The 26,580-nt window shown below is 36.7% G+C and overlaps 1 protein-coding gene across 1 annotated transcript; it reads left to right on the top strand.

Moving 5' to 3' along the window:
* Positions 1–513: 513 nt before the first annotated feature.
* LOC100243162 (uncharacterized) lies at positions 514–26,578 on the top strand. The gene is made up of 14 exons (XM_002265441.5): positions 514–1,121; positions 1,647–1,739; positions 4,016–4,078; positions 5,382–5,468; positions 5,576–5,728; positions 5,828–5,988; positions 9,923–10,157; positions 10,296–10,406; positions 13,762–14,820; positions 14,935–15,198; positions 21,530–21,715; positions 21,841–22,995; positions 23,461–23,811; positions 25,543–26,578. The coding sequence occupies exons 1-14, from the start codon at positions 714–716 to the stop codon at positions 25,873–25,875; spliced, it is 4,659 nt and encodes a 1,552-aa protein (XP_002265477.1). The 5' UTR covers positions 514–713; the 3' UTR covers positions 25,876–26,578.
* The last annotated feature ends 2 nt before the right edge of the window (positions 26,579–26,580 follow it).

Raw genomic sequence — 26,580 nt, 5'->3', positions numbered from 1 at the left:
CCTATTTCTTCTTGTTTTCAATTTTTTTTTCCTTCATTTACCTTCACTTCATGTTCCTTTTCAATTTTGTGTCTCGTTGGTTTTTTTTTTTTTTTTTTCACTTTAAAATGAAAAAAGGTCTAGGTAGAGAAATGAAGGAAAAGAAAAAAAATAGGATTAAGATTTTAGGTAAAAAGATGGTATTTTGGGTATTTCACTTATAAATATGTATTTTTTAAACTCACTTATAAAGTTTATTTTAAGAAAAGAAAAAAGGATATATTTAAAGAGATTTGGTGGATACATTAAAAATTTCTTTTATTATTGAAAGCGATGGTATTTTGGGTATTTCACTTATAAATTTATTTATTTATTTTAAAAACCAAGTAATAACTCATGAAGTTTATTTAAAAAAAGGCCAAAAAATGTGGATATATTAAAAGAGATTTGGAGGATCCATTAAAAAAATATTTTATTAATATTATTATTATTATTATTATTATTATTATTAATTTTTTAATTACATGTTGGATTTTGCTGCTTCCACAAAATACTGGAGCGGTAAGCTTCACCGCCTTGCTCTCACGCTACTTGGTCCCTGCAATTTTTTAGGGTTTATGAGAGTTTCTGTAAAACCCTAAGTGCCCAATTCTAAACTTAATTCTCCAAATTCACCTTGTTCCATGACCTCTTTGTCTTCCTCATAAAACCCTAACCCTAATTGTTACCTCGCAATGACGAAGGTGTACGGAACCGGCGCTTACGACTTCAAGCGCCACAGAGTCGCCGAGTACCCAGTTGACTCAACCACCCAAGTCACGGACCCCAAAACTGGCTCAGCTCTCCCCAACTCCATCACTCTTCTCGAAATCCAGCGTGATAGACTCACCAAGATAGCAGAAGCCAACTGGTCCAAAGCCGGCGACGGCTCGAAGCCCATAAAGCCGTTCGACCCTAATCTGGTGAAGGAGATTTACGAGACGGAGCTGGTGGTCTTAGGCGGACGCAAAACAGTGCCATTGCAGAGGGTTATGATTTTGGAAGTGAGTCAGTATCTGGAGAATTATTTGTGGCCTAATTTTGATCCTGAAACGGTGTCGTTTGAGCATGTGATGTCTATGATACTCATGGTGAACGAGAAGGTACGGACTTTGCTCTGGTTTCGAAATTTTTAGGTCTGTTTAGTTGCTACGAAAGGTAGGAAAACATGATAAGATGGAGGTTGTGAATTTATATGCTTGGTTCTTTCAAACAAACAAAACCAGCAATCTTTTAAGGCTTTTTTTTTTTTGTTTTGTTTTTAATTTTTGGTTGGGACGTGTCATTGTTTGGTTTCTGAGAAAATGTGGAGAAAGGAATACGGGGAAGTAAAGATATTGGAATATTTGCTCTGACGGTGATGGAAAATGAAAAATGTTGCTATAAGAGGGAAGTAGTTCTTTTAGGTTATTTTTGTTAGGGAGAAAACAGAGGGGAAGAAATAGGAAATAACGATTAGAGCATTAGGTTTTTTCTTAGGTACTTACTGAGAATATGGAATATGAAAAATGAAAAACTAGAAGTGGAATATTGTGGGTACTTTTCTTATGTTGGTTTAATTATGCTCTGCTTGGTTTTTGAGAAACTAGAAATATGCAATTTATGAATTGCTTCCCTTTAATTTGCAGTTTCGAGAGAATGTAGCTGCTTGGGTTTGCTTTTATGATAGGAAGGATGTGTTCAAGGCGTTCATTGAGAAGGTTCTTCGGCTCAAGGAGCAGGTTTGTCTCCTGTTTCTTTGGTTTACTTATTAGTTAGAGGAAACAGTTTCTTCTTTTGTTTCAACAGTACTGGAATTACTACATTGCTGCAAATAATTGCCAAAACTGAGTGACAGTGCAGTGTAACACTAACTAATAGGAAGTCTTCTGTTGATGTGTACTTTACAACTAAAACAGAATTTCCCTGGTAACAGTAGTGCGAAAGACATTAATGTTGTATTAAAACACAGCAACATTAGTGCTCTTGTTAGGTTAAATCATTCAGAGAATTGACCCATTTGTGAATTTGGCTTTTCCTTGTTGGTTTTTTTTTTCTTCTTGTTTTTTTTTTTGTGCCTAAGTTGTGTCACCTGACTACTTAATGAAACTTAATCAAGCAAAGCACCTTGTCATGATCCCCTTGAGGCTTGGCTGAAGCGGTGAAGGGTTGGGGGGGTTTGTGGGAGATTCCAGATTCAAGTTCAAATGGGGAAAAAACATTGTCATGATGCTTTTCTTTTGTAAACTGGTAATTCTGGCTCCTTAATGTACTTATCTTGTTGTTATACCAATCGATTTATGCTTTTATCATAGATGCACTCAAAATAGACTTTTCAAATTTGTTGTCACACCAGTATTTTTCTATGATTAGTGTAGCCATCTTCACATTCCTATGCCCTCTAGAATTTCCATTTTGATTTGCTAATTTTAAGATTAACTCTAGATAGCCTTAATCTTATATATAGTCATGCAACTTTTGGTTTAAATCTGTAATCATTTATAAGATTGCCACTACACCATCATTTACGGACTTCTATTTACTGTTAATGGTGCAATCCTATATGAGTTTTGCAAGGTGAAAATTTTCTCTGAAAGCACTAAGGCTCAGACCAGTAAACATTGCATGTGGAAAGAAGGATGTATGATGTATCATTTAAATTCCTAAATAATTTTGAGTTCCTTAAATAGCTGAAAACATAGATCCTCAAAGGGACAATTTCTTCATCAATGATACTCTAAAGAGCAATTCTTGACCTTATTGTACAAACCTAGAATACTCTTGGGTGATAGCTTTCCATGGAGAGCAATAAGTAAATCTTAAGTGACCCCGACCTGTGTTTGGTATTAAATTCTGAATGAAAAAAAATGTAATTAACTGGAATTGAAGTGAAAGAGATCAAATTTCATTTCCTTCATCTTGTTTGACATGATAGAATTGAGATGAAATGAAAATAACTCACTTCCCCTTGTTTGGTATGTAACAGAAATGAAATGAAAATAACTCACTTCCCTTGTATAGTGCGGCTCTCTGTGATAGGTTATCACATTTGAATTTCACATGTCTCATTGATCTAAAATGCACAATATCTTATTCTTATTTGGAATAAATAATTGAATTATGTATAATGTCACAAAATCGAGTCTATAAATCATATGAAGAAGATTCTTTAAAAAAAAAAAAAAATCATGTGAAGAAGATCATCAATTGAACTTTTCCTTTTTTGCCACTAAAATAGATGTCCTGGGTGTGTTCAATGGTCTGCAATATTATATGGGACTTATTTATTTATTTATTTTTTGCATATAAAGTGACAAAGCTCCATAAATGATGGAACACTTGCATAATATACGTATTCACGCTGTTTGTCTCTCTTTCTCCATCTCTCTCTCTATTTATCGATATTTCTTGCTCTTATATCCCCTATGGGAAATGTAGGATATTTTTTTCAATTTCTTAGGATGGCTAGAGAGCTTCTTGTATGATGGTATGGTAGAGGTTTTGAAAAGTGCATTGAAATGTGATGAAAATAAGACATGGCCCTTTTGTCTATATTGATACATTTAAAGGGAGTGCAATAGAAGAATTTTTAGACAGGAGTTTCTTTGTTTTGATTTTGCCTTTTGGTGCCCTTGTATGCAACCCTTGTACCTTGGTGCACTTTTTGATAGGCGGTTCATATATCATTTTTGCTTTCTTATGAGAGAAAAATTCATTTAGAGAGGAGTTATCCAACTAGTTGTAGAAAGAGTTTTTCCTAAAAGCTTTTATGATCGATTGTGATTTGATGAGGGCTTGATCTTTCCTTTTTTTTTTTTTTTTCTTTTTATTTATTTATTTAGACTTTTGGGGTTTTATTCCTTTGTTTGTTTGTTTTTTCTATACACCTTCTCTACAAAAAGGGAGAAAAATCTTGTTACTATTCCAACCATATTGCCTGATGAAATGGTTTGGTGCTTATTTAATATTTGAAGCGGAAGTGGTATATTACTAAATTTCCTATCTTGTGGGTTGTTAGGGAAGGAGCTTAAGGATAGCAGAGAAGACCAATTACTTGCTTTTCATGATTAATGCCTTTCAGGTATGGTGAAAGAGGTTTAGTGGATGTATTTAGTTATTAGTATCACATATTTATTGTATGTTTTGTCTATATCAATTATTTGATTGCTAGGTCCATCCATATAAAATTTGATGATTATATTCAAATGTTTTTTTGATAGGTGAAAATGGTTGTATTACAAGCGCCTTACAAAGGGCGTGCAAAAGTAAACATGATGTATACAAGGCACCTAAGGCAAAACAAATAGGAAAACGTGTTCGACAACTAGAAGATAAAAAACAATTTTCTATTCTTAAAAACATAAAATAAGGTGTTTTCAGAGAACATTATTAATTGTTTTCGGTTGTTTTTACTTGTTTTTGATGATTGTTTTAAAAAATAATTATACAAATATGGAGAATGATTAAAAATAAAGTACTGCATATAAAGTTATTTTTAAAGCATATTTAAAAACATAAAAAACGAGTTAAAAATATTTCAGGTTTCCAAACATACATTTGTTCAACTAAATGTCAAAGAATAATTTTTAAAAACTGTTCTAAGAAATCATTTTTTAGAACGGTTTTTGAAAACAGATTCCAAAATGGCCCTTAAACGTCTACTTGAGAAGCATATTCTTCATGGTAGCTAGAATCACCCATCTTTGACCAAAGATTGATAAAAGAAACGATCATAGCTCCCATACCCTTGCATGGTGAATCAAAAAGTGGTCAACAAACTCTTCACTTGATTTACATAGATTACAACTATTAACCATTGTCCACCCCCTCATCATCAACAAGTCTATAGTTGAGATCTTCCCTCATACGGATTCCCAATTGGAAAAACAAGATCTCATACGAGCTTGCAAATCAAAATTGTTGACAATGAAGGCTAATAAATTAGGTAAAGAAAGACTTACCCAATAATCCTAAAGGGCTTTGATATCAATAGATTCGAATTGACTTTCTTTGTATTCATTGAGAAACATAGTTTTACAATATATATAGACTGCAGCATCTGAGGTAGGTTACTAGAAAACAAAACTACAATAATATGCAACTGATATCTAAAAGGAAAGTTAACTAAGTAAAAGAAATAGTGAATGATACAGTTAGGAGACAAACAAAATCCACAAAATCAGCTTATGATAAGAACAGAAAACATTTGACTTTCTAAATATGATCCACAAAATCTGTGTTACATGTAGATGAATTTGACTTTCTCAACAATTTTTATTTTATTTTGTTCTTCCTGATGGTCAGCTAATTTTGGCGAAGTACGTGAGATCTTCTTTTTTGTTAGTTCATTATTTCATTTTTAAATTGAAAACTTTTTGTAACAGAGTTTGGAAGATGAGATTGTGAGTGAGACTGTCCTGAGCTTAGCAAGTTTGCAGTCCTGGCTTAGTCTGTCATATGGTCGGTTTCAGGTAGGGTCTTTATGCTTGTTTTTTTTTTTCTCTGCCTTCAAAGTAGAAGAAATTATTTTTAGACATTTTCTTTTGAATGGTGTATGATTTGCTTGTCTTATTTGTAGATGGAGCTTTGTCTTAATACAGATTTGATCAAGAAATGGAAAAGGATGATTAAAAGAGAGGCTAAAGAGGTCATGAAACGAGGAGAGCCTTTTGACCCCTCAACTATGCTTGAAGCAAAGTTTTTGAGAAACATCATTGAAGAGTTTCTGGAGGTACCTTTCTTGCTAAACTAAAAGGGAGTTGTTTGGGCTATTATCTTAAGTACACTAGATTTCAAAAAGTTGTTCCATCATGTTTTCTTATGTTACCAGGTATTAGATTCCAAGGTTTTTTCCTATAGCCATGGTGATGATGAAGATAATGAACTTGTTGATGCTAATGGTTTTGAAAAAGTTAATGATGCCTGCATTCTGTACTGTGAGAGATTTATGGAATTTCTTATTGATTTGCTGAGCCAATTGCCGACAAGAAGGTATAATTGTGTGCCCAAATTTTGATCTTCTATTCTAGCTTTTCTAGTTGGCAAATTCTATTTTTATTTAATTTCAGTCAAATCCATTGGCATGGATGGTAAGTTTGGTTTTAATTGGATATAAGCCTATAGTATGAAAAAAACGGTAACACCTTGTCTTTTTCCTTTTTTCCCTTTTCTTTTCTTTCCTATAACATTGTGTAGCCCAGATGCTTAGTTTTCAAATTTGTAGTAGAAGTAGAAATAATAGGTGCTATGTTGCTTTGTTATACAATTTGTGATCTTAAATTCATGTCAGGAATTGGCTTTTTGCCTCTGTACAATATCCTTTTTACCAGGAAATGAATACATTAAATCTTATCCAATTTACCCATTTTGACTAAAGGCCATTAACTCTAAAACTGAAAACAGGAAATGCTAAACTAATAATCATAGGCCTTGTCAATGTCCAAGGTAGAAATCACACTGGACCTCAAACTTTTGACTTTTCAGGCAAATTGCCCATTGCCAAGGAGTATGGTTCGCATAATTTGCGTACCCTTCAAAAAGCTTTTTGGTACTCAGAAGTCACATTGTGTACAACTTTTTTGAGCTTATATTCCAGAATCTTTGCCAATAGCTTGAACAAACTGTCAACAAACTGATAAATCTAAAATATTTAATTGTTTCCTACCACCTTTCTTAGTGATCAGCACCAGGAATGTTGTGTTCAAACTCCTCTTAGAAGTACCATGAGAGTAGAACTCATGCAAAAAATCCGGAATATGTCTGAACAACACCCCAACAGTTTTGTCAAATAGCTTGGGTAAATCCATCTGTGCATGGAGCTTTGTCCCCAATGAACTCATCAAGTGCCTTCAAACTTTATCTTTACAGAATGGCTTTTCCAAACCACTGCTGTCCTCTCCCCCCAGCAACTTGAACCCCCCTCTCAATTCCAATCCTCTTCCTTGGCTCAAAAGAAAGCCACTTGAAGATATAAACAGTTACCTTCTTCAACTTGGCCTCATCAGAACACCAAGAGCCCTCAATCCTCATTTGGCCCATGAAGTTGAATTTTCTATGGAGCATGGACCTCCCTCTAAAAAAATCGGGTGTTTCTACTTACTTCCCTCAGATAAAGGGCATGAGATTTTTGTCTCCAAGATGTTTCTTCCATCACAGCCGGCCTGTTGTGTTTTTGGATTCTTGAATTTCTGGTTTCCTGCTTATGAAGAGATAATCCACCCTTTCTTTCTTTTGCGTCTCATGTTCTTATGGAGTCCAAAGCACCAACGTTGTGGGTAGCAATATTACCAAATACTTCCTTGTTCATTGCATCATATCCTTTTTAAGAGCTTCCAGGCCACTCTCTCCAGGTTTGCTTGCAAAGCATGCATCATGGCATGAGCTGCGACATGATATCATGGTATAGGCTATGGCACGAGTCATGGCACAAATTATGACATGGGCTATCGCACAAGTCATGGACAAGTTGTGGCATGTGTCACACATCACGACAAGGGTCATGAGTGTTTTAAAAGACTATCGAGGCTTACGCCTTGAGGCGAGGCTCTACAAATTAGCCTTGAGGTCATGCTCTATGAATTAGGCTTGAGGCTATAGCCTTAGTTAGGGTAATTGAGGCTTAAGCCTCACCTTGTCGAGGCTTACAACTTCAAGGCTATAGCCTCAAGGTTGTTGAGGCCTAAACCTTTTGTGGGGTTTTATTAGACATTTTTATTAAAGGTTTAAACCTTGATATTCAATGAATTTTAACGGGTTCTATCATCTATACTTTTGTGGGCTTTTGATATACATTTCATGAATTCTGTATTCTCAACTTGCTGAAACCTTTAATGAAACAAGGGCTTAATTGATTTCCTATATACCCTTGTCTAATCTCATAAATAATTATTATCTTATCATTGATAGATAGATAAGAAAAATTACCATTGCAATTGGTGGGTGAAAAATAATGGGTGAATATTGACACTAATGGGGACCTTAGAGGATCCTACTAGACAGTAATGTTGAAAATTTATTTGATGAAACCATGAGAACTAAATTTTATAAAAGAGAAACATGAACTAAATTAGAAACTATAAATAATGACAATAATTAATTTTATCATTATAAAGTTTATGCCTTTTTTATTATTCAATTTTCTTTTGACTTTATGATTATTTTTTTGTTTTGATTTTTTGATAATTTTATTAGTTGAGACCTCATTCTGCTTTGAGGCTTACATCTTGTCTCATTTTGGCAAAACTCCTCAAGACTGCCTTTAGCCTTTTAAAATCATTAGTCACACATTATGACATGAGTGGTGGCACCCATCATGGTATATGGCAGACTCCCTAGGTCATAGCTACACTACCAATCAGCAACTAACTCCTTGAACCCTTCCTCCTTAAGCTGTATGTTCTCAAATCTGAAGGGACCTTTTCCTTCTCTCAAGCCTCCAGCATCAAGAGGATAGGGTAATGAGCCTTGGCAGAATGCCCTGACTCACATTGGAAACTGATCTTCCAAATCTAAAGAAAGAAGCAAACGATCAAGACGAGACAGAACTTGACCATCTTGGCCACCATTCTAGGTAAATACCCTGCCAACCAAGTGGGAGATCAATCAAATTGCAATCCTCAATGAAGTTATTTTGAAGACAGGGTGCCACCATTATTGTGGTCATGGGGGAACGTGCTTCTTATTAAAGTGCCCTCCAATGCACGATGGTCATCCCACAGCCTTCTAATAGCTCTTTAACTCTTAAAAGAGATAGAACTTTCTTTCAGAATCCTGGTCATAAACACCTGAAAAAAAACCCAACAAACACCATCTTCACAGTTTCTGAACCTTCATGTAGAGAGAAAACCCCTGTTTCCGTCTCCAACATCTCCAAAAGAAAGCCTCTGTTTCCATCTCCAACATCTCCAAAATTCTGCTCCCAGAAAACTGCTAGACTTTCTGATGCCCCCTTGCATCAACAGCTCCACTTCACCAACACACTCCCAACTTCTGATCACCTCAGTTGACATGAACTCTTTAGTTTCTTTCTATTGAAATTGAAATTTTGTAGGGGTTCCTTTTCCATCTTTCAAAATTTCTAGTTTCTTTCTCCATGAAACTGCTTATCCAATTTCATTTTTCACCATGTGTTTCTATCCCTGAGCAGCATCTATTAGACAAAAGTCTGAAAGAATTTGATGTTTGTTTGAGATTAGACCATTAAAATGTGATTTATTTTATTTTATTTTATTTTCTGTCTTATTTGATATGTAATCTTTTTTGATACATAACATGGGGCTTCCACCTTCCCACTGCAATCCCTTGCTGCTTGAGCCAAGAGTTGTTATTTTGGTTCTTTTTCTTTGTTTCTTCAATTAAAATTGATATTGATACTATGTGAGCCTGTTAGAGAATGATATTGATGAATGTCATTATCTTTTAACTACTTTTTGCAATAGACATGCATTTCACATTTCTATGCTTATGGTCTTTATCTATATATTTCTCAATATGTGAAAAAGCATGTGATACGTGATATGATACATAAAGGATCTCTTTAACACTGTTTGCGCATTGTCATGAGGTTTGGGGAAAATTTATTGTGTCCATCCAGTTAGCCGAAAAAATTTCCATTAGAAATATATTTTGTGAAAACAAAGATGCATGCATAAGACAAATTTTAGATGAATCACCTGAAATTGTGAAGGGATGGTTGCTGTCCCTTTTCTCCCTTCCTTTTGGAAATGGTAAACATTCCTGAGGATTCATTTGTGATTTGATTGATTTAGTTGTTGCCACAAGTTATTAAATGCTTTCATACTAACAAAAAATGGGATGTTTCCTGTATGCAATGATCAAGGGATGCTTACTGTCCTTCTTCTCCCTTCTCTCTCTTAATATTCAGGTTTCTTTTGGTTTTTTATTCCTTTTTCTCATTTTCATACAGATATCTGAGACCTATTGTATCGGATGTGGCTGTGGTTGCCAAATGCCATTTGAGTGCTCTTTATACTCATGAAAAGGGGAAACTCTTTGCACAATTGGTTGACTTGCTTCAGTTCTATGAAGGTTTTGAGATTAATGATCATGTAGGAACACAACTGAATGATGATGAGGTGCTTCAGTCTCATTATGATCGTCTCCAGTCTTTCCAGTTACTTGCGTTTAAGAAGATTCCCAAGGTATGTTCATTATTAGGAGTTATTTACAAAGATATTCACTTGAAAAGAGCTGCTCCTTGATTAATATATATATATATATATATATATATTTTCATTTTAATTTGTGTCTCAATAGCCATTTCTCATTGGTCCTTGTAGTTGCGAGAACTTGCACTGGCCAATATTGGTGGAATTCACAGGCGTGCTGATCTCTCAAAGAGGTTGTCTGTACTTTCTCCTGAAGAGTTAAAAGACTTGGTCTGCTGTAAGGTCTGTAAACTGACTGATTGACTGGTTTGATTTAAAGTGCTAACAGTTTGGAATCAGATCCTTCTGTTTTGCTGTAATAGATCCTTTATTGTTCATTAATATAGGTGTTTTTTAGCTATGATTCAAAATTGATTTTTATTAACCTTGCTATGCTTGTATTTTCTAGCATTTTTTTCTTGATTATTTCATTCTGAGGTCCTCATTTATGTGCAGTGTGTAACTATTGCAAATGTATTCTATTGCTGAATGATTACTCTTTCAAGAATTGATTCTCTTCTCTCTTAAACTAATTATGGGCATGGTATCCATGTTATTAAAAAATATAGGGGGCGTGTACTCTCATGCTTGTATTCTCGTACCTAAACATATATAAACCTTGTCCAGTCGCTCAATATGTTCCATTATCGAAAGACTAAACAACTTGTAAAAGCACAATGGTAAGTAGGTACACAATGTAGTTTTCTTGCAAGTGGTGTATGGACAACTTTGTCCGGAGTGCATGGTTTTGTTTGGTGATTGACATACTAGGAAGGGTGTATGAGTCACCAGAATCTAGTTTACTCTTTTGTCATCTATGTTATTGGTTGGTTCCAAGAATTTGATTTTGGGATTTAAGTGGTGGTCTAAGTTCTAATATTGGGACTCTTTCTTGGAAGGGCATTGGGTTATTCATACCCCAGTTTTTGCACTTTGAGAAGATAAGATGTTTGTTTGATAATTGATAGTGGGTAGGACTTCCTTAAAAATGTGCTTAGAGAATCTCCAATGTTTTTTTTTTTTTTAATTTAGCAGTGTGATCTCCAAGTTATAGAATACTTTTGTAGAGGGTAGACAAACTCTAAATGCGGTACTAATAGCAAATGAGACCATAGATTCTATGCTGAAGAGCAATGCATGTGGAGTCTGTGTAAGTTAGGCATTGAAAAGGCGTATGACCTGTTAATTAGAATTTCTTGATCTCAGTTCTTGAAAAGATGAATTTTGGTTGGAAATGGGTAGGATGGAATAAAAGGTGCTATCCTTTGCAAGGTTTTCAATGATTGTTAATAGCACCCCTTAGGGTTTCTTCCAAAGCTCTAGAGGTTTGAGACAAGGGAACCCTTTGTCTCCCTATTTATTTGTTGTTATAATGGAGGACCTTAGATGTCTCCTTAAGAGAGCTAAGGGGGGTGGTTATCTTACGAGAGTTAGGGTGAGGAAGACAGGTGGTAGAGGGGAAGAGGTGTCCCATTTGTTGTTTACAGATGAAATTCTTGTTTTTTGTGAGGCTTCCTAAGATCAAATGGTTCATTTAATGTGGTTGCTCATGTGGTTTGAAGCTTTATTGTGGTTGAAAATTAATCGGGATAAGTGTGAGCCGATTCCAATTGGTAGAGTAGATCATGGTGAGGAGTTGGTCTTGGAGTTAGGGTGTAAAGAAGGCAAACTTCCATCTACTTACCTAGGTTTGTCTCTGGGTGCTCCCTTTAGATCAATGGCAATCTAGAATGGGGTGGAAGAAAGGTTTTGTAAAAGACTCAATGTGGAAAAAGCAATACATCTCTAAATGGGGGAGGCTTAAGTTGATCAAAAGTACTTCCTATATATATATATATTTATCTTTAATAGTATTCCAAGGAAAGTCAAATTGAGGCTAGAGAAAATTCAAAAGGATTTCCTTTAGGGAGGTGGTGCATTGGAGAAAAAGATGCATCTTGTGAAGTGGTTGATAGTGTCCATGGAGAAGAGTAAAAAGAAGGAAAAAAAAGAGGGGGAGGGTGCGCAGTTAGGGGTTAGACGCCTTTCTTTGTTGAACAAGGCGCTTTTGTGTAAATGGAATTGGCGATATCCAACTAAAAGAGAAGCTTTTTGGAATCAAGTCATTAATGGAAAATATGGGGGAGGAAGAGGAAGGAGGATGGTCTTGTGAAGTGAGAGTTGGGTATGGGGTTAGGCTTTGGAAATCTATTAGTAAAGAGTGGAATAGCTTCTACTATAGTTTTTCATTTGTGGTGGCCTATGGGTGGAGAGTGAAGTTTTGGAAGGATAAATGGTGTAGGGATAAATCTTTGTATGTTTCATTTCCTTCTTTATATGCCTTAGTTGTTTCAAAGATGCATGGGTTGTGGATCTATGGGTTTAGACAGGGGAGAGAGGTCATTGGAATCCTTATTTTTCTAGATCTTTAAATGATTGAGAATTGGATAATGTAGAAGATTTATTTTCAAGGTTACAAGGAGAGATGGTTGATAGCGTGGGGGAAGACAAGGTGGTGTGGATGAACTTCAGAAACAACAAGTTCTCAGTTAAGTATTTATATATCACATTGGAACCAAGGGATCGATTTCCCTTCCAATGAATGTAATTTGGAACTCTCTAGTGCCTTCTAAAGTAACATTTTTTTTTTTTACATGAGAGGCTAGTTTGGGAAAGGTTTTGACAATAGACCAGCTTCAGAAAAGAGGGTGGTCTTTGGTCAATAAATGTTTTCTTTATAATGACGAGTAAGAATCCAAAGATCACATCCTCCTCCACTGTGTCAAGGCCAAGGTCCTTTGGCTGTTGTTATTTGCTCTTTGTGGTATTTATTAGGTGCAAGATGCTACTATTAAAGAGACTCTTTGAGGGTGGCATGGTCCCTTTGTGGGTAAAAGACGCAAGATTTAGAGAGCAGCTCCTTTGTGCATCTTTTGGACTGTATGGATAGAAAGGAATCAAAGGTCATTTTCTAATGAGGAGCATTTAGATTAGGATTTTATTTTATTTTTGATAGATAAACACCCAAGGATAAATTAGATAAAGGGTGCTTGAAAGGCGACTCAGAGCATACAAGGAGTATACAAGCGTCGCCTAAAAACAGGAAACAAAAGGGACAAGCACTCACCGGCCCTCAACAAGAGATTAGGATTTGAAGAACTCTTTTCTTAGAAATGTTTATTCATGGGTGAAGATGTACATAGATGTAGGTTCTATGCCTTTATTCAATTTTATAGATTGGTTGGGTTTTTGCAAAGGGGAGGGAGATGTTTTTTGTGTTCTCTCTTATTCAATGTTCTTTTAGGTGCTATTTGTATATGTCCTATGTACTTTGCTGCGTTATCTTTTGGCCTTTTTTTTTTTTAATAAATATATTTGCATTATTTGCTTATAAAAGAAAGGTCTAGTTATGAATTGTGTCACAAAATCTTCTGTGAAATTGCTGGCTATCATGATTTGTTTTTTAATTTTTCCTTTTGCTTTTCTTCCTCCCCCCACCTTCTCATCTCTGCCTCCTTCTGTCCCTTTGTTCTTATGTTCATGTATGTGAATTTATAGTTGTAACATATGAACTCAGCATATTTAAATTCTCTTGGTTGACACTTTTCCCTTCTTTCAGCTAAAATTGGTGTCAAGGGAAGATCCCTGGTCAGAAAGGGTTGATTTTCTTATTGAAGTCATGGTATCCTTTTTCGAGAAGCAACAGTCTCAAAAAGAAGCTATAAATGCTCTTCCACTCTATCCGAATGAGCAGATCATGTGGGATGAAAGCCTTGTACCAAGTATCAACTACTCTGGGGAAGGGTGTCTGGCTCTCCCAAAACTTAATCTACAATTTCTAACGCTTCACGATTATCTTCTGAGAAATTTCAATCTCTTCCGCCTTGAATCAACATATGAGATTCGTGAAGATATTCAGGAGGCTGTACCCCATCTCCTTGCCTACATCAATCATGAAGGAGAAACCGCTTTTCGTGGTTGGTCAAGGATGGCTGTGCCAATTAGAGAATTTAAAATTACTGAAGTTAAGCAACCAAACATTGGAGAAGTCAAGCCATCATCTGTGACTGCAGAAGTTACTTTCAGTATTTCCAGTTATAAAGCACGAATAAGATCAGAATGGAATGCCCTTAAAGAGCATGATGTTTTGTTTTTACTCTCCATTCGTCCTTCCTTTGAACCATTAAGTGCGGAAGAAGCTGCAAAGGCTAGTGTGCCCCAAAGGCTTGGTCTTCAATTTGTACGTGGATGTGAAGTTATTGAGATCCGTGATGAGGAAGGAACTCTTATGAATGATTTCTCTGGGAGAATTAAACGGGATGAATGGAAGCCTCCAAAAGGTGAACTGAGAACTGTGACTGTTGCTTTAGATACAGCACAATATCACATGGATGTCAGTGATATTGCAGAGAAAGATGCAGAAGACGTGTATGGGACATTCAATATATTGATGAGGAGGAAACCCAAGGAAAACAATTTCAAAGCCATTTTGGAATCTATAAGAGATCTTATGAATGAAACTTGTATTGTTCCTGATTGGTTGCACAACATATTTCTCGGTTATGGCAATCCTTCTGCAGCTCAGTGGACTAATATGCCCGATCTTCTTGAGACAGTGGATTTCAAAGATACTTTTCTTGATGTGGACCATCTGAGAGAGTGTTTTTCAGATTATCAGGTTGATATTATTTTGACATCTTTATTTTGTAAAATTACTTATATTTGTTTATATCTTCCACAGTTTCATGAACTGTAAATGGTAATCTTATACCTTTTTACTGTATTTCTTTAGGTTCAATTCATAAATTCAGATGGTACTGAAAATTTGCATCCAAGGCCCCCTTTTCGAATTAGGCTCCCCAGAATGCTGAAAGGAAACATCCATGCTCTTCCAGGGAATAAGAAGTCCTCTACAGCTTCAATGAATGATGTCAGTAAGGCAGATGATGGTTCTGAGCGAGAAAAGCTAATTGTTGAGGCATATATTCCTCCTGACCCAGGTCCTTATCCTCAAGATCAGCCCAAACAGAACTCTGTCAGATTTACGCCCACACAGGTGCAAGACTACTCTTTTATCCATGATATTTGCTTCATATATTTTGAAGGGATTTTATTTTCCGTGTATATTTGTGTTTTGTTATTTTTTGGTGTCTTTCCTTGCACATTTCTTGTAGTTGGTTGGAATTAGCTTTAAATTTTAATCTACTCAAATCAGTGATGCCTTCAACTATTTGGGTTAGCATCTGCAGTTTCTATTTTGAATCTTGTTAAACTTTAGTCATTTATTAGGAATTTCCTCATTCTGTATAATACCATAATTCCCATACAGTATTCTTGTTTTCTAAAGTGAATATTCTGCACATTGTATTTTTGTACCCTCTATATGATTAGAGGTACAAAAATTCTGCACTAGAGTTAGAGTTTGCTTGTTTTTACTTTGTATTTTCTTGTATTTGATTCCTTGTAGTTTTGTTTTTCTTTGGTGGGAGGATTCCTCATCCTTCTCTTGTACTTCCTTTTTATCAATACATCCCTTTGTCGTTTCCTATCAAAAAAAAAATAAAAATGATTAGAATTCATAAAATTTTTTTGTTCTTACCAAAAGAGGGAGAGGAAAAAAATAAAAATGCCATGCTATGGTTTCTTTTAAATGAATTAAAATCACACTTTTATTTTATTTTATTGTAGGTATCTGACTGTTCTTGTTTTGGCTTTGCTTCTAGTAAATAGTAGAGTTTATTGAAGTTGGAGAGGGAAAGAGGGTGTGAAGCAACCCCATGGCTGCTACACCAGAACAACTCAGATAGTAAACTGGAAACCACCATGACAGTCAAATTAGGGCCTAGAAATACAAACCAGCTCCTTATGAGAGACAGCTAAACTGACCAAAAAGTGCTATCTTCTCAATCATGATAAACTCCTGCTAACTCCTCAAAAAGACTAAACATAAAAACCTATCAAACATGAGAAAAAAATTATATTTGAAGATAAGTGCGTTATAATTTCTGTTAAGACAATCTGCTAATTATTCCTTATCTAAAGTCTGATTGGTTATTTACTTATAAGGTTTAAAAGAAGTTGTTCTGGACTCTGGTCACTTTCTTCAGGTCTGTCCTCTGTATGATCGAACCCACAGGTACTGTATTGGGATTTCTTTGAAGAATAGGACCTAAATCATTAGTCCTCTTGTGTGTTAAATTAGTCTTTTACAATGTAAGGAACTAAAGAAAGAACTTTTCAGTGTGTTACCAGAGGGAATTTTTTTTTTTATTCTTTTTTTGTTTTCAATATTACTGAATAAGGTTGCTGGATGATATTGTGGTTTAAACATTTTGATTAGATTGTACTTGATTGTCTATTATATGTAGAAACAGTTGCAAATGGGTGATGATATATTGCACAAATATATATTTTTTGATAGGCAAATAATAAAATTGTTTTTTTTTTTTTTTATAGGTAAATAAATGCATGTATTAGAAATGCCTAGATATGGCGAAAACAGTATACACGACGTATGCACTAAACGCCCAAAAAAAGGGGCAGTCAAAAGACAAAAGAGCCAATCCCTTGCTTAACAAACAACCAATCTATAAAGTCAACCTAAGACAAAGTGTAACCCTCTATATACACCCTAGCCCAATTCACAAAATTATACAAAAAAGAATATTTGATAGCTTGTTCGGCCCGTTCGACATCGTTGAGCGCTCTCCCATTCCTTTTCCTCCATAAAGTCCACATTAGGCATAAAAGGGGCAGCCCTCCACGCCTTCTACCTTTTTTTTACCCCTAGAAGCTCCATTCCACCCAAGCAAGTTCCCCCTCATGGTGGTATGTGAAACCCAATGTAGACAGAAAAGGGAGGTGGTGTGTACTCAAAAGGAGAAAGGGGGTCTAGGTATACGGAAGATTGATCTCCTTAACAAGGCCTTGTTGGGTAAGTGGATCTGGAGGTTTGCCTTTGAAAAGGATATTCTTTGGAAGAAAGTGATCGGGGTGAAGTATGGCCAAGAGGGCTTTGGTTGGCGGACTAATGAAGCTCGCAGGGCGTTTGGAGTGGGAGTGTGGAAGGAGATTTTGAAGGAGGCAGATTGGTGCTGGGATAACATGATGTTTAAGGTGGGTAAGGGGACTAAGGTCAAGTTCTGGACTGATCATTGGTGTGGTAACGCGACGCTGTCCCGAAATTTCCCTTAGTTATTTGCCTTGGTGGTCCATAGGAATGCAATGGTTAACGATGTGTGGGACTCTACCCTTGGTCAAAGGGGTTGGAATCTCAGATTTGCTAGAGATTCTAATGATTGGGAGCTGGATCTAATAGGAGCTATGTTTAATATGCTGAGGGACTTCAAGATCTCCCAAGAAGAGGACCCAGTGCTATGGAAAGGTGGGGGTCAAGGCACTTTTGGGGTTAGGGATGCTTACAGCCTGTTGGGTCCTCCCAATGCCCTCGCCTTCCCGAATAAATACATTTGGGTGGACAAGGTCCCAATTAAAGCTGATTTTTTTGCTTGGGAGGTTACGTGGGGGAAGATTCTCACCTTGGATAGACTTAAAAAATGAGGGTGACAGTTTCCTAATTGCTGTTTTTTGTGTGGCTGTGAAGAGGAAAATGTAAATCACATTCTTTTACACTGTATAGTGGTCAGGGTTCTCTGGGAAATTGTTCTTGCATTGTTTGGGGTTCATTGGGTGTTTCCAGAGATAGTCAAAGAGGTGTTACTTAGTTAGAGGGGCCCTTTTGTGGGGAGAAAGAGGAAAAAAATCTGGTATTCCATCCCGTTGTGTATTTTTTGGACGGTATAGAAGGAAAGAAATAGATTAGCTTTTAGGAGGGGTTCTTTAGATATACAAAAACTCAAAAATTCTTTTGTTTGTAACTTGTGGAGTTGGGCTAGGGTGTATATGGGAGAGGAGTCCTCTTCGCTTTTAGTCTTTTTGGAGTGGCTTGCGGCTACTTAAGGGCTGGTGAGGCTGCTTGTTTTTTTGTTTTTGGGTTAGGCTGCGTTGTATACTCCTTGTATGCTTTATGACTTTTTGCCCTTTAATATAATTTGTGCTCATTTATTAAAAAAAAAATGTAGACAGAAAAGGGAGAAGATTAGATTCCACAACATTCTAGCCTTGTTACAAAATAGAAAATGATGGTCATTGGTTTCCTTATCTTCTTTACACAAGAAACATCTATTTGGCAAATAATAAAATTGTATAAACAATCGCTAAAGGAACAATGTACCAAAGTACACAAAACATATATAATGTACGCCAGAAGACAACCAAAAAAGAGAACACAAAAAAACTCCCTCCCTTGGAGAGAATGCAACAAATCAACAAAATTGATTAGTGTACAACTTCACCCACACGAAAAAAATAACTAAAAGAACTTTCAAACCCTTATTTGAGTGCTCCTCATGATGAAACAAAGAAGGATGTAATCAACGGATTGTTCTTCAATTTTACAAAAAAAACATCTATTAGCCAACAACTATCCTCTCCTGAAGTTTATCTAGGGTCAACACCTTTCCTCAACTAGCTTCCAACATGAAGAAACTTGCTTTAAATGGTACCTATGGATGCCAAATTACACCCATCAAGAAGGGAATCGAAGCCCCTTGTTCCAAGATAACATATAACGATTTTTCAGAAAAATTATCATTCCTTGAATCCATTCATGCCACCTTTTCCTCCCCTCACTATTCATTGACATTTTTTGAAACTTGGAAAATAATTCTTTTACAATGTCTAACTCCCAATCATTCAAATGTTTAGAAAAACAAGAGTTTCAATGACCCTCTTGTGCGGTCCCATAAATTTGCCACCCAAGCTTCTTTTGATGTTGGCTAAGGCATATAAAGATGAGAAAGATATTAACAAGGACTCATATCCACACCATTTAGCTTTCCAAAACTTTGCCCTCCTTCCATTACTCTCAAAAAGGAAGTTCTACTATAAAAAGTATCTCAATCCTTCCTAATAACTTTCCATAGCATGATCCCATACCCATCTCTTACTTCACAAGACCGTCACCCTCCATCTTTTTCCCTTGCTTCCCACCCAAAAGAATCGATCACTAGTTATGACCTGTTTCCAAAAAGCTTCCCTTTTACTTGCGTATTGCGAACTCCACTTGCAAAAAAGAACTTTATTAAGTGAAAAAAGACATCTCATGCCTAATCCTCCCCTACCATTCTTTGTGCAGACAATCAACCACTTTTCGAGGTGCAATTTTTTTTCCAGAGCCTCGCCTTCTAAGGAGAAATCTCTTTAAATCTTTTCAAGCCTCAATCTAACTTTCCTTGGAATGCTAAACAAAGCCAAGTGTGTGGGTTGATTGGATGATGTGCTTCTGCTTAACATAAGCTTTCTCCTTTATGGATATCTTGTCTTTTTCACATTGACAACCTTTTGTGAAACCACTCTTCCATCACATCCTAGGCTGCTACTGATCTAAAAGGTGCACTTAAGGAATGGCCCATGTAAGTAGACAGAAGCTCTCCTACTCTACACCCTAGTTCCAAGGCCAACTTCACTACATTCTTCACCCTTTCAATTGGAATCAACTTGATCTTTTCTAAGTTCATTTTTAGCCCTAACATGGTTTTAGACAACATTAGCCACCGACTTAACTAGACTATTTAATCTTGGGAAGCCTAAAAAACGAGAGTATCATCAGCAAGCAACAAATGAGACACCTCTTCCCTTTCACCATTTCTCCCCCTCATCCTTACTCTCAAGAGGTAACTTCCCTTTCTGGTCCTCTTAAGGAGACAATTAAGGGCCTCCATTGCCACTACAAATACATAGGGAGATAGAAGGTCCCCTTGCCTGACCCTTTGATTTTGGAACAAACTAAAAAGGCTGTAATTAACAATCACATAAAACTTTGCAAAAGTTGTGCACCATTTAATCCAACCTATCCATTTTTTTAAATCAAACTTCATCTTTTTAAGAACTGATAGCAAGAACTTCCAGTTGACATGATCATAAATATATTGCATAAATATTGATGAAATCATACTTATATTAGTGGTAAATTTCTACTTTTGTATGATCTTGATATCCTTTCACTTGGAAGTCGGCAACACTTTAGCCTGAAAGAAAGTGTCATGGAATTGGAAGTTTGTGCGATTATTGCAAAGGAAGTACCACAACACTAGATGTCCTGTGACGAATTTCTTTGTAAACATTGGAAACAAGGGGATGTTTTAGTTAAAACTGTTTTAATTCTATTTCTGATTTCTATTCAACATAGATGTTGGTGTTTGTGTGAATATAGCTAGCCAGCTAGCATGTCTTTTTTTTTTTTTTTGATAGATGAAGACAACTTGAATTGATAAGATGCCAAAACAGGGGGCGCACCCTACGTATACAGGCAGTATACAAAGAGAGCCAAAACAAGGCTATAAAAAGAAAGAAAAAACCTAGAGAGGTAAAAAGCTAGCCAACATATCAATCACCCAAAAAATTCAGAAAAAAGAGAGTCTAAATCCAAAAATTGTTGAGACCACTTTAGAAGAGATTGGAAAAAGAGGTTTCTCGAGCAAGGATCTGACATCCCTTCCTCTTGGAACGTTTTTCGGTTTCATTCTCCCCAAATACACCAAAAAAGACAAATAGACGCCAATCTCCAAACTGCTCTCCTCTTCTTCTCTAGTCCCTTAACTTTCCATTCCAGAAGCAGATTTCTCACTGAGGCCGGGAATACCCACACTAGACCAAAAGAAGATAGTAACAAAGTCCATAACTCCTTTGTCTTACCACAATGAATCAGAATGTGGTCCACCGATTCCTCATTGTCTTTACGAAGGTTGCACCTGTTGACCATGGGCCAACCCCTCTTCATTAACATGTCTACTATTAAAATTTTTCCCCAAATTGCTTCCCATGCAAAAAAACGAGTTCTAAGAGGGGCATACAAACCCCAAATCTCTTTGGCTGAAAATAAAAGGCTATTCTCAGCCCTTAAAGACCTATAATACAATTTGACATTAAGCTTTCCCCTCCTCTCAATCTTCCAAACTAAGGAATCCTCCCCTTCTTGAACCTTTACTGCAGAAATATGTTCCAAAAAATGAGTAACCTCCTCCAATTCCCAATCTTGGAAAGATCTTCTACAGTGCGCCTCCCAACCCCCGCCTCCACCTCCTTGTCTCCCCCAAAGGTCAGCTACTGCAGCAGAATTATGGGTTGCAATTCTAAGCGGCAAAGGGAAAAGATCCTTCAGCTTAGAATCCCCACCCAAATGTCCCACCAAAATCTCGTGAGTCTAGCATGTCTTGTGGACCACAGTTTATAGATTGTGAAAGCTACATTTTTTAATGGGAGGGAAAATGTTCATTGCTATTGACTCTGTCTTTTTGACTATTTACCTTAATGTCTCTGCTATGCAGATTGGAGCAATCAGTTCAGGTATTCAGCCAGGCTTAACAATGGTTGTGGGTCCACCTGGTACAGGAAAGACTGACACTGCTGTGCAGATCTTGAATGTTCTTTATCACAATTGCCCTTCTCAGAGAACATTAATAATCACTCATTCAAATCAGGCTTTGAATGATCTTTTTGAGAAGATAATGCAGGTATGAGGCATGAAGTTTAATTACTTGAATATGATATTGTTTTTTTTTACAATTGAAGAAGAAACTTTTAATGCTCCTCCAGTTACAATCAAGTTCCTGAAGCATTTATATGTTTACTATGTCAGAGGGATGTGCCCGCTCGCTATCTTCTTCGACTGGGCCAAGGAGAACAAGAACTTGCAACTGATCTTGACTTCAGCCGTCAAGGACGTGTTAATGCTATGCTTGTTCGACGGTTGGAACTACTTAGTGAAGTAGAAAGGCTTGCAAGATCTCTCCAGCTTCCTGAGGATGTAGGTTATACTTGTGAAACTGCTGGATATTTTTGGTTGCTTCATGTCTATTCACACTGGGAACAGTTCCTTGCTGCTTGTTCTGGTAATGAGGACAAACCAACATTTGTTCAAGATCGTTTTCCCTTCAAGGAGTTCTTTTCCAACACTCCTCAGCCAGTTTTCACGGGTGAATCCTTTGAGAAAGACATGCGTGCAGCAAAGGGTTGCTTTCGCCATCTTAAAACCATGTTCCAAGAACTTGAAGAGTGTAGGGCATTTGAATTGCTCAAGTCAACAGCTGATCGAGCAAATTATCTAATGACGAAGCAAGCAAAAATTGTGGCGATGACTTGCACCCATGCTGCTTTGAAGAGAAAAGATTTTCTTCAGTTAGGGTTCAAGTATGACAACTTGTTGATGGAAGAAAGTGCACAAATATTAGAGATTGAAACTTTCATTCCAATGTTGCTTCAAAGACAGGAAGATGGGTATGCACGGCTTAAACGCTGCATATTGATTGGTGATCATCACCAGTTGCCTCCTGTTGTCAAGAATATGGCTTTCCAAAAGTATAGTCACATGGATCAAAGTCTGTTTACCAGGTTTGTCCGTCTAGGTATTCCATATATTGAGCTTAATGCCCAGGGTAGAGCCAGGCCAAGTATTGCTCAACTTTACAATTGGAGGTACAGAGAACTGGGGGACCTTCCATATGTAAAGGAGGCGGATATTTTCCATAAAGCAAATGCTGGATTCTCCTATGATTATCAGTTAGTGGATGTCCCTGATTACCTTGGGAAAGGTGAAACTGCCCCTTCTCCTTGGTTCTATCAAAATGAGGGAGAGGCTGAATATGTTGTCAGTGTCTATATGTATATGCGGTTACTAGGGTACCCTGCAAGTAAGATATCCATCCTGACAACTTACAATGGCCAGAAACTGCTGATACGTGATGTTATCAACAGACGATGCGTTCCATATGATTTCATAGGTCCTCCCAGTAAGGTAAATTATTGAGATGGGTGTACACTTTCTAAATTTAAATTTGTAGTAATCATCAATTTCGTGGCTTAGGCTATTCACTCATTCAGGTTTTGCGACATATGCTTTTTTAATGAATGGCAGAATTGTAGTTGGAATTGCCAATTGAAAATCCCACTTATGAGATCTCCTTGTTTGCACAACTGCAAACCTGATTGAATTAGCCTACCCATCCATGTTGAATTACTTTCTGCTCATCATTAAATATTTGACTACCTTATGGTGGGTTCTTCTGCACAGTTTGAAGAAAGGCCAAGATGAGCTTTGTTGGGTTCCACTGATGGTGTTCTGACTTTATTTAGCTTGTGTACAGTACTAGGGCAGTAGAATCTGCTGGCACCATTTCCTGTGCATTCCTTTATTTTCAATAAGGGCATGTGTCATGGCTATAATCACAGATCACTTATTTGATTGTTTTTTTCTTTACAGGTTACTACAGTAGATAAGTTTCAAGGTCAGCAAAATGATTTTATCTTACTGTCTCTTGTTCGTACTCGCTTCGTGGGTCACCTTCGTGATGTTAGAAGACTGGTTGTTGCCATGTCCCGTGCTCGACTTGGTCTCTATGTGTTTTGCCGTCGCTTTCTGTTTGAACAATGCTATGAACTGCAGCCTACATTTCAACTTCTGCTTCAAAGACCAGACCATCTTGCCCTAAATTTGAATGAAACCACATCATTTACAGATCGTCATGTTGCAGATCCTGGATTAGTCCAGCTTGTCAGTAGTGTTGAAGAGATGAGTGGCATTGTTAATTTCAAAATGCATCAGGTGTATCAGGTATGCCTTTCTTGACTTCATGGTTATTGAATAAGTTTGGAATTTGGGCATGTTGGGAGCAAAGTTTGTTTGAAAGTTCACCTGCTAGTAAGATTAAGTTTAGCTTAGCTTTTTTGGTGGGTAGCAGTATGTTGAAAATCACATTCCATTTTGGGCTAGAAATTTGAAAGGCTTCAGAGGGATCATTGTCCAAGGTAAATGCAAGGAAGCTCAACCTTGAGGCCTAAATTTGAGGCTACCCCTAGGTGTACAGTTCTTGTTAGCTATGTGCCTCAAACCTTTGAACTTGCCTTGTGATTGAACGTATGTGCGGGCTACTAAAAGTCTTCGATGAATTGACATTTTGAATGAGTTTCATGTTGACTTTGTGGCTTTCAAAAAGTTCTTGGAGATTCAAATGGATAATTTGTTTATTGAGCTTAGATTGAATTGTTGAGGTTGAGGAAACATAATGTGGTAGAAAATGCACTCAGTACACTCAGTACATAGATCCTACTTTATATTTTCCTCTGGGTACCCTTTCATTTCCTATATTTCTGATTTTATGCTTAAATAAATTGGATAAATTATGATACTGATATAGTGATATGTTTTATTGCTTTATGCCTTGCCTCACATGCCAAAAAGTTTTCTCACTTGTCTTTAAAAATTCTGAGTTGAAGTGAGGCCTATAGTCATGTGCTTCAACAACAGAGGATTGTTCTTAAAAATTGTGTTGCTTATAAGGTTTCCTTATGCCCCAAATGTAAGGCAGGCCTTGCCTCATGTATTAATCAGGTCTCGGGGGTGGTTTGAGTTTTAGTCTTCTGGTTCCTTCATTTTATACTACGAGGATCTCTGACTGGTGAATTAAAACATCTTACCCATGAAATATAATCCATTCCTGCATCCTGGAGTTGATCCATCCTAGGAGAAACTTCTCAGCTCCCTTCTCAAGTGAAATATGATTTTGCTTTTGATGTCTTGTATCTTTCTTTAGTCTGAACTTCCTTTTATCAGAAGGCTTTGAATTTCATTTGTCTGGTTTCAAATGCCTTTCTATTCTTCATCACTCTGAAAGCACAAGGCAATGCTTGCTTTTGTACAATGTATCAGTTGTTGATGGGAACACGTGTCAATAAGTATAATCTTATAATCTTCCATGCTTGTTGTTTACTTTCCAATCTGTTTGTTTCGTTTGTCTTCTTTTTTTGTTTTCATTTTTCACTTTTTTCAAGTGAATCTATCATTCTTATTTTGGTTTTAGCTGAATTTAGAACTATTGTTTTAACCATATCTTGCATGAAAACTTCAAAATATAAATGTTTTGTAGGATTTTGGTTTGGATTGATCATGGTTTTTTATGTGTTAATGGCATTCACCAAAATAAAATCTGACGTGGATTTCTTTTGGTTATGAATACAACATTGTCAAATCTTTGTCTATTTGTGAATGATGTGATTAGAACTTCTCTATACTCTTATTAGCCTCTAGTAATAAATGGATACAAATGTGGGAGTGAAGCTAATCCCATTCTTTAGAGGAAGCCAATCCAAGCTTTGTCTAACTTTCATTCATATTAGATCAGGCTACAGGCCAAGGTTATTGAGAATTTATAGAATTTATGCTCAATTTAGATGCCTTATGGGTGCCTGTGCCTAATGGATGGCCTTATACCTTGTAATATTTTTTGTTACCTTTATTATTTACTGAATCTCTGAAGTTATACAACTGGTCTTTCCTTGATCCTAGGCACGGGTAATGGGCCATCAATTTGATCAGTTTTCAGCTTATTCTGGACAAGTAGCACCATCCCTGGGTGGATGGGAGGAGCAAAAAAGCCAGCGGGATTCAACATCCCAACACCAGCCCATGGGCACCGATATGCCTGCCAATTCACATGATGCAAATGGCATCTTGCCTCCTGAAAGCAAACCAGAGGAAGCTACAGAAATGGAAGTCCTTGAAAACGGTCAGGATGGGGATTTATCACCAGAGAACAATTTGAAGGAAAACACAGATATGGATGGCGACAGAGGTGCACCACTCCAAAACAGGTCGATTGATGAGAACAAAATGGAGTAGAATGGGTTGAGCTCGGGAGAACAATTATTTTCACAATGTGTAATTGTTCAGGATTTTGGGCCCCAATGCATCTAGTTATTGGATGATGCTAATTAATGCATCTAGTCTTTGAACTACTTAGGTGGTAAACGAGAACAGACAGTCCTTTCCAATCGTCGGTTGAAGGCATCAGGGCCGAGAGTTTTGAAGGTAGTTTCCAATTTCATCTTGTGGGAAAGCAAAGAAAAGGGAAGCGTCATTTATACATGTTATGGCTGTGCTTAAAGAATGACAAATGGAAGATCAACATTCATCTTCATGAAAGAGATGAAAGTTAGCAGCCATGTTACTGATCCATTACGAGAAATCTTGTAATATTAGAACTCTGACTGAACTTTTTGCAAGTTGGAGTTAAAAGCAGCCTCCTTATTTTATAACCCATAACAGAATTGCTAGGGGAATGTACATGCGAGCATCATATTCAGTATGTATTTTCTTCTCTTTTGTGCAATTCAGGAAAACTGATTGCTGAATCTTTGCTTTGGCAGATCAGAAGATGTTTGAATGTAGAATTCTGGCTATTCTACTCTTGTTAAAAATACTCATCCAAGAATTTTTAAGGCTTTCATTGGGCACTGACTTGTTAATGTAACTGGTTCTTGATTAATTGGAATAGCAGTAATGGCTGTTGTTGCCTCAATGCAGCCGGATCTTTTCAATGTGATC

The sequence above is a fragment of the Vitis vinifera genome, chromosome 13 (genome assembly GCF_030704535.1).
Source record: "Vitis vinifera cultivar Pinot Noir 40024 chromosome 13, ASM3070453v1".
Taxonomy (NCBI): Eukaryota; Viridiplantae; Streptophyta; class Magnoliopsida; order Vitales; family Vitaceae; genus Vitis; species Vitis vinifera.
This window is presented reverse-complemented; position numbering and strand designations above follow the sequence as displayed.

Coding starts and splice junctions, on each gene's coding strand:
- LOC100243162 (XM_002265441.5), top strand. CDS start 714: ATGACGAAGGTGTACGGAACCGGCGCTTACGACTTCAAGCGCCACAGA. Junction 10,407..13,761: donor AAGACTTGGTCTGCTGTAAG/GTCTGTAAACTG, acceptor CCCTTCTTTCAG/CTAAAATTGGTGTCAAGGGA. Junction 15,199..21,529: donor TCAGATTTACGCCCACACAG/GTGCAAGACTAC, acceptor TCTGCTATGCAG/ATTGGAGCAATCAGTTCAGG.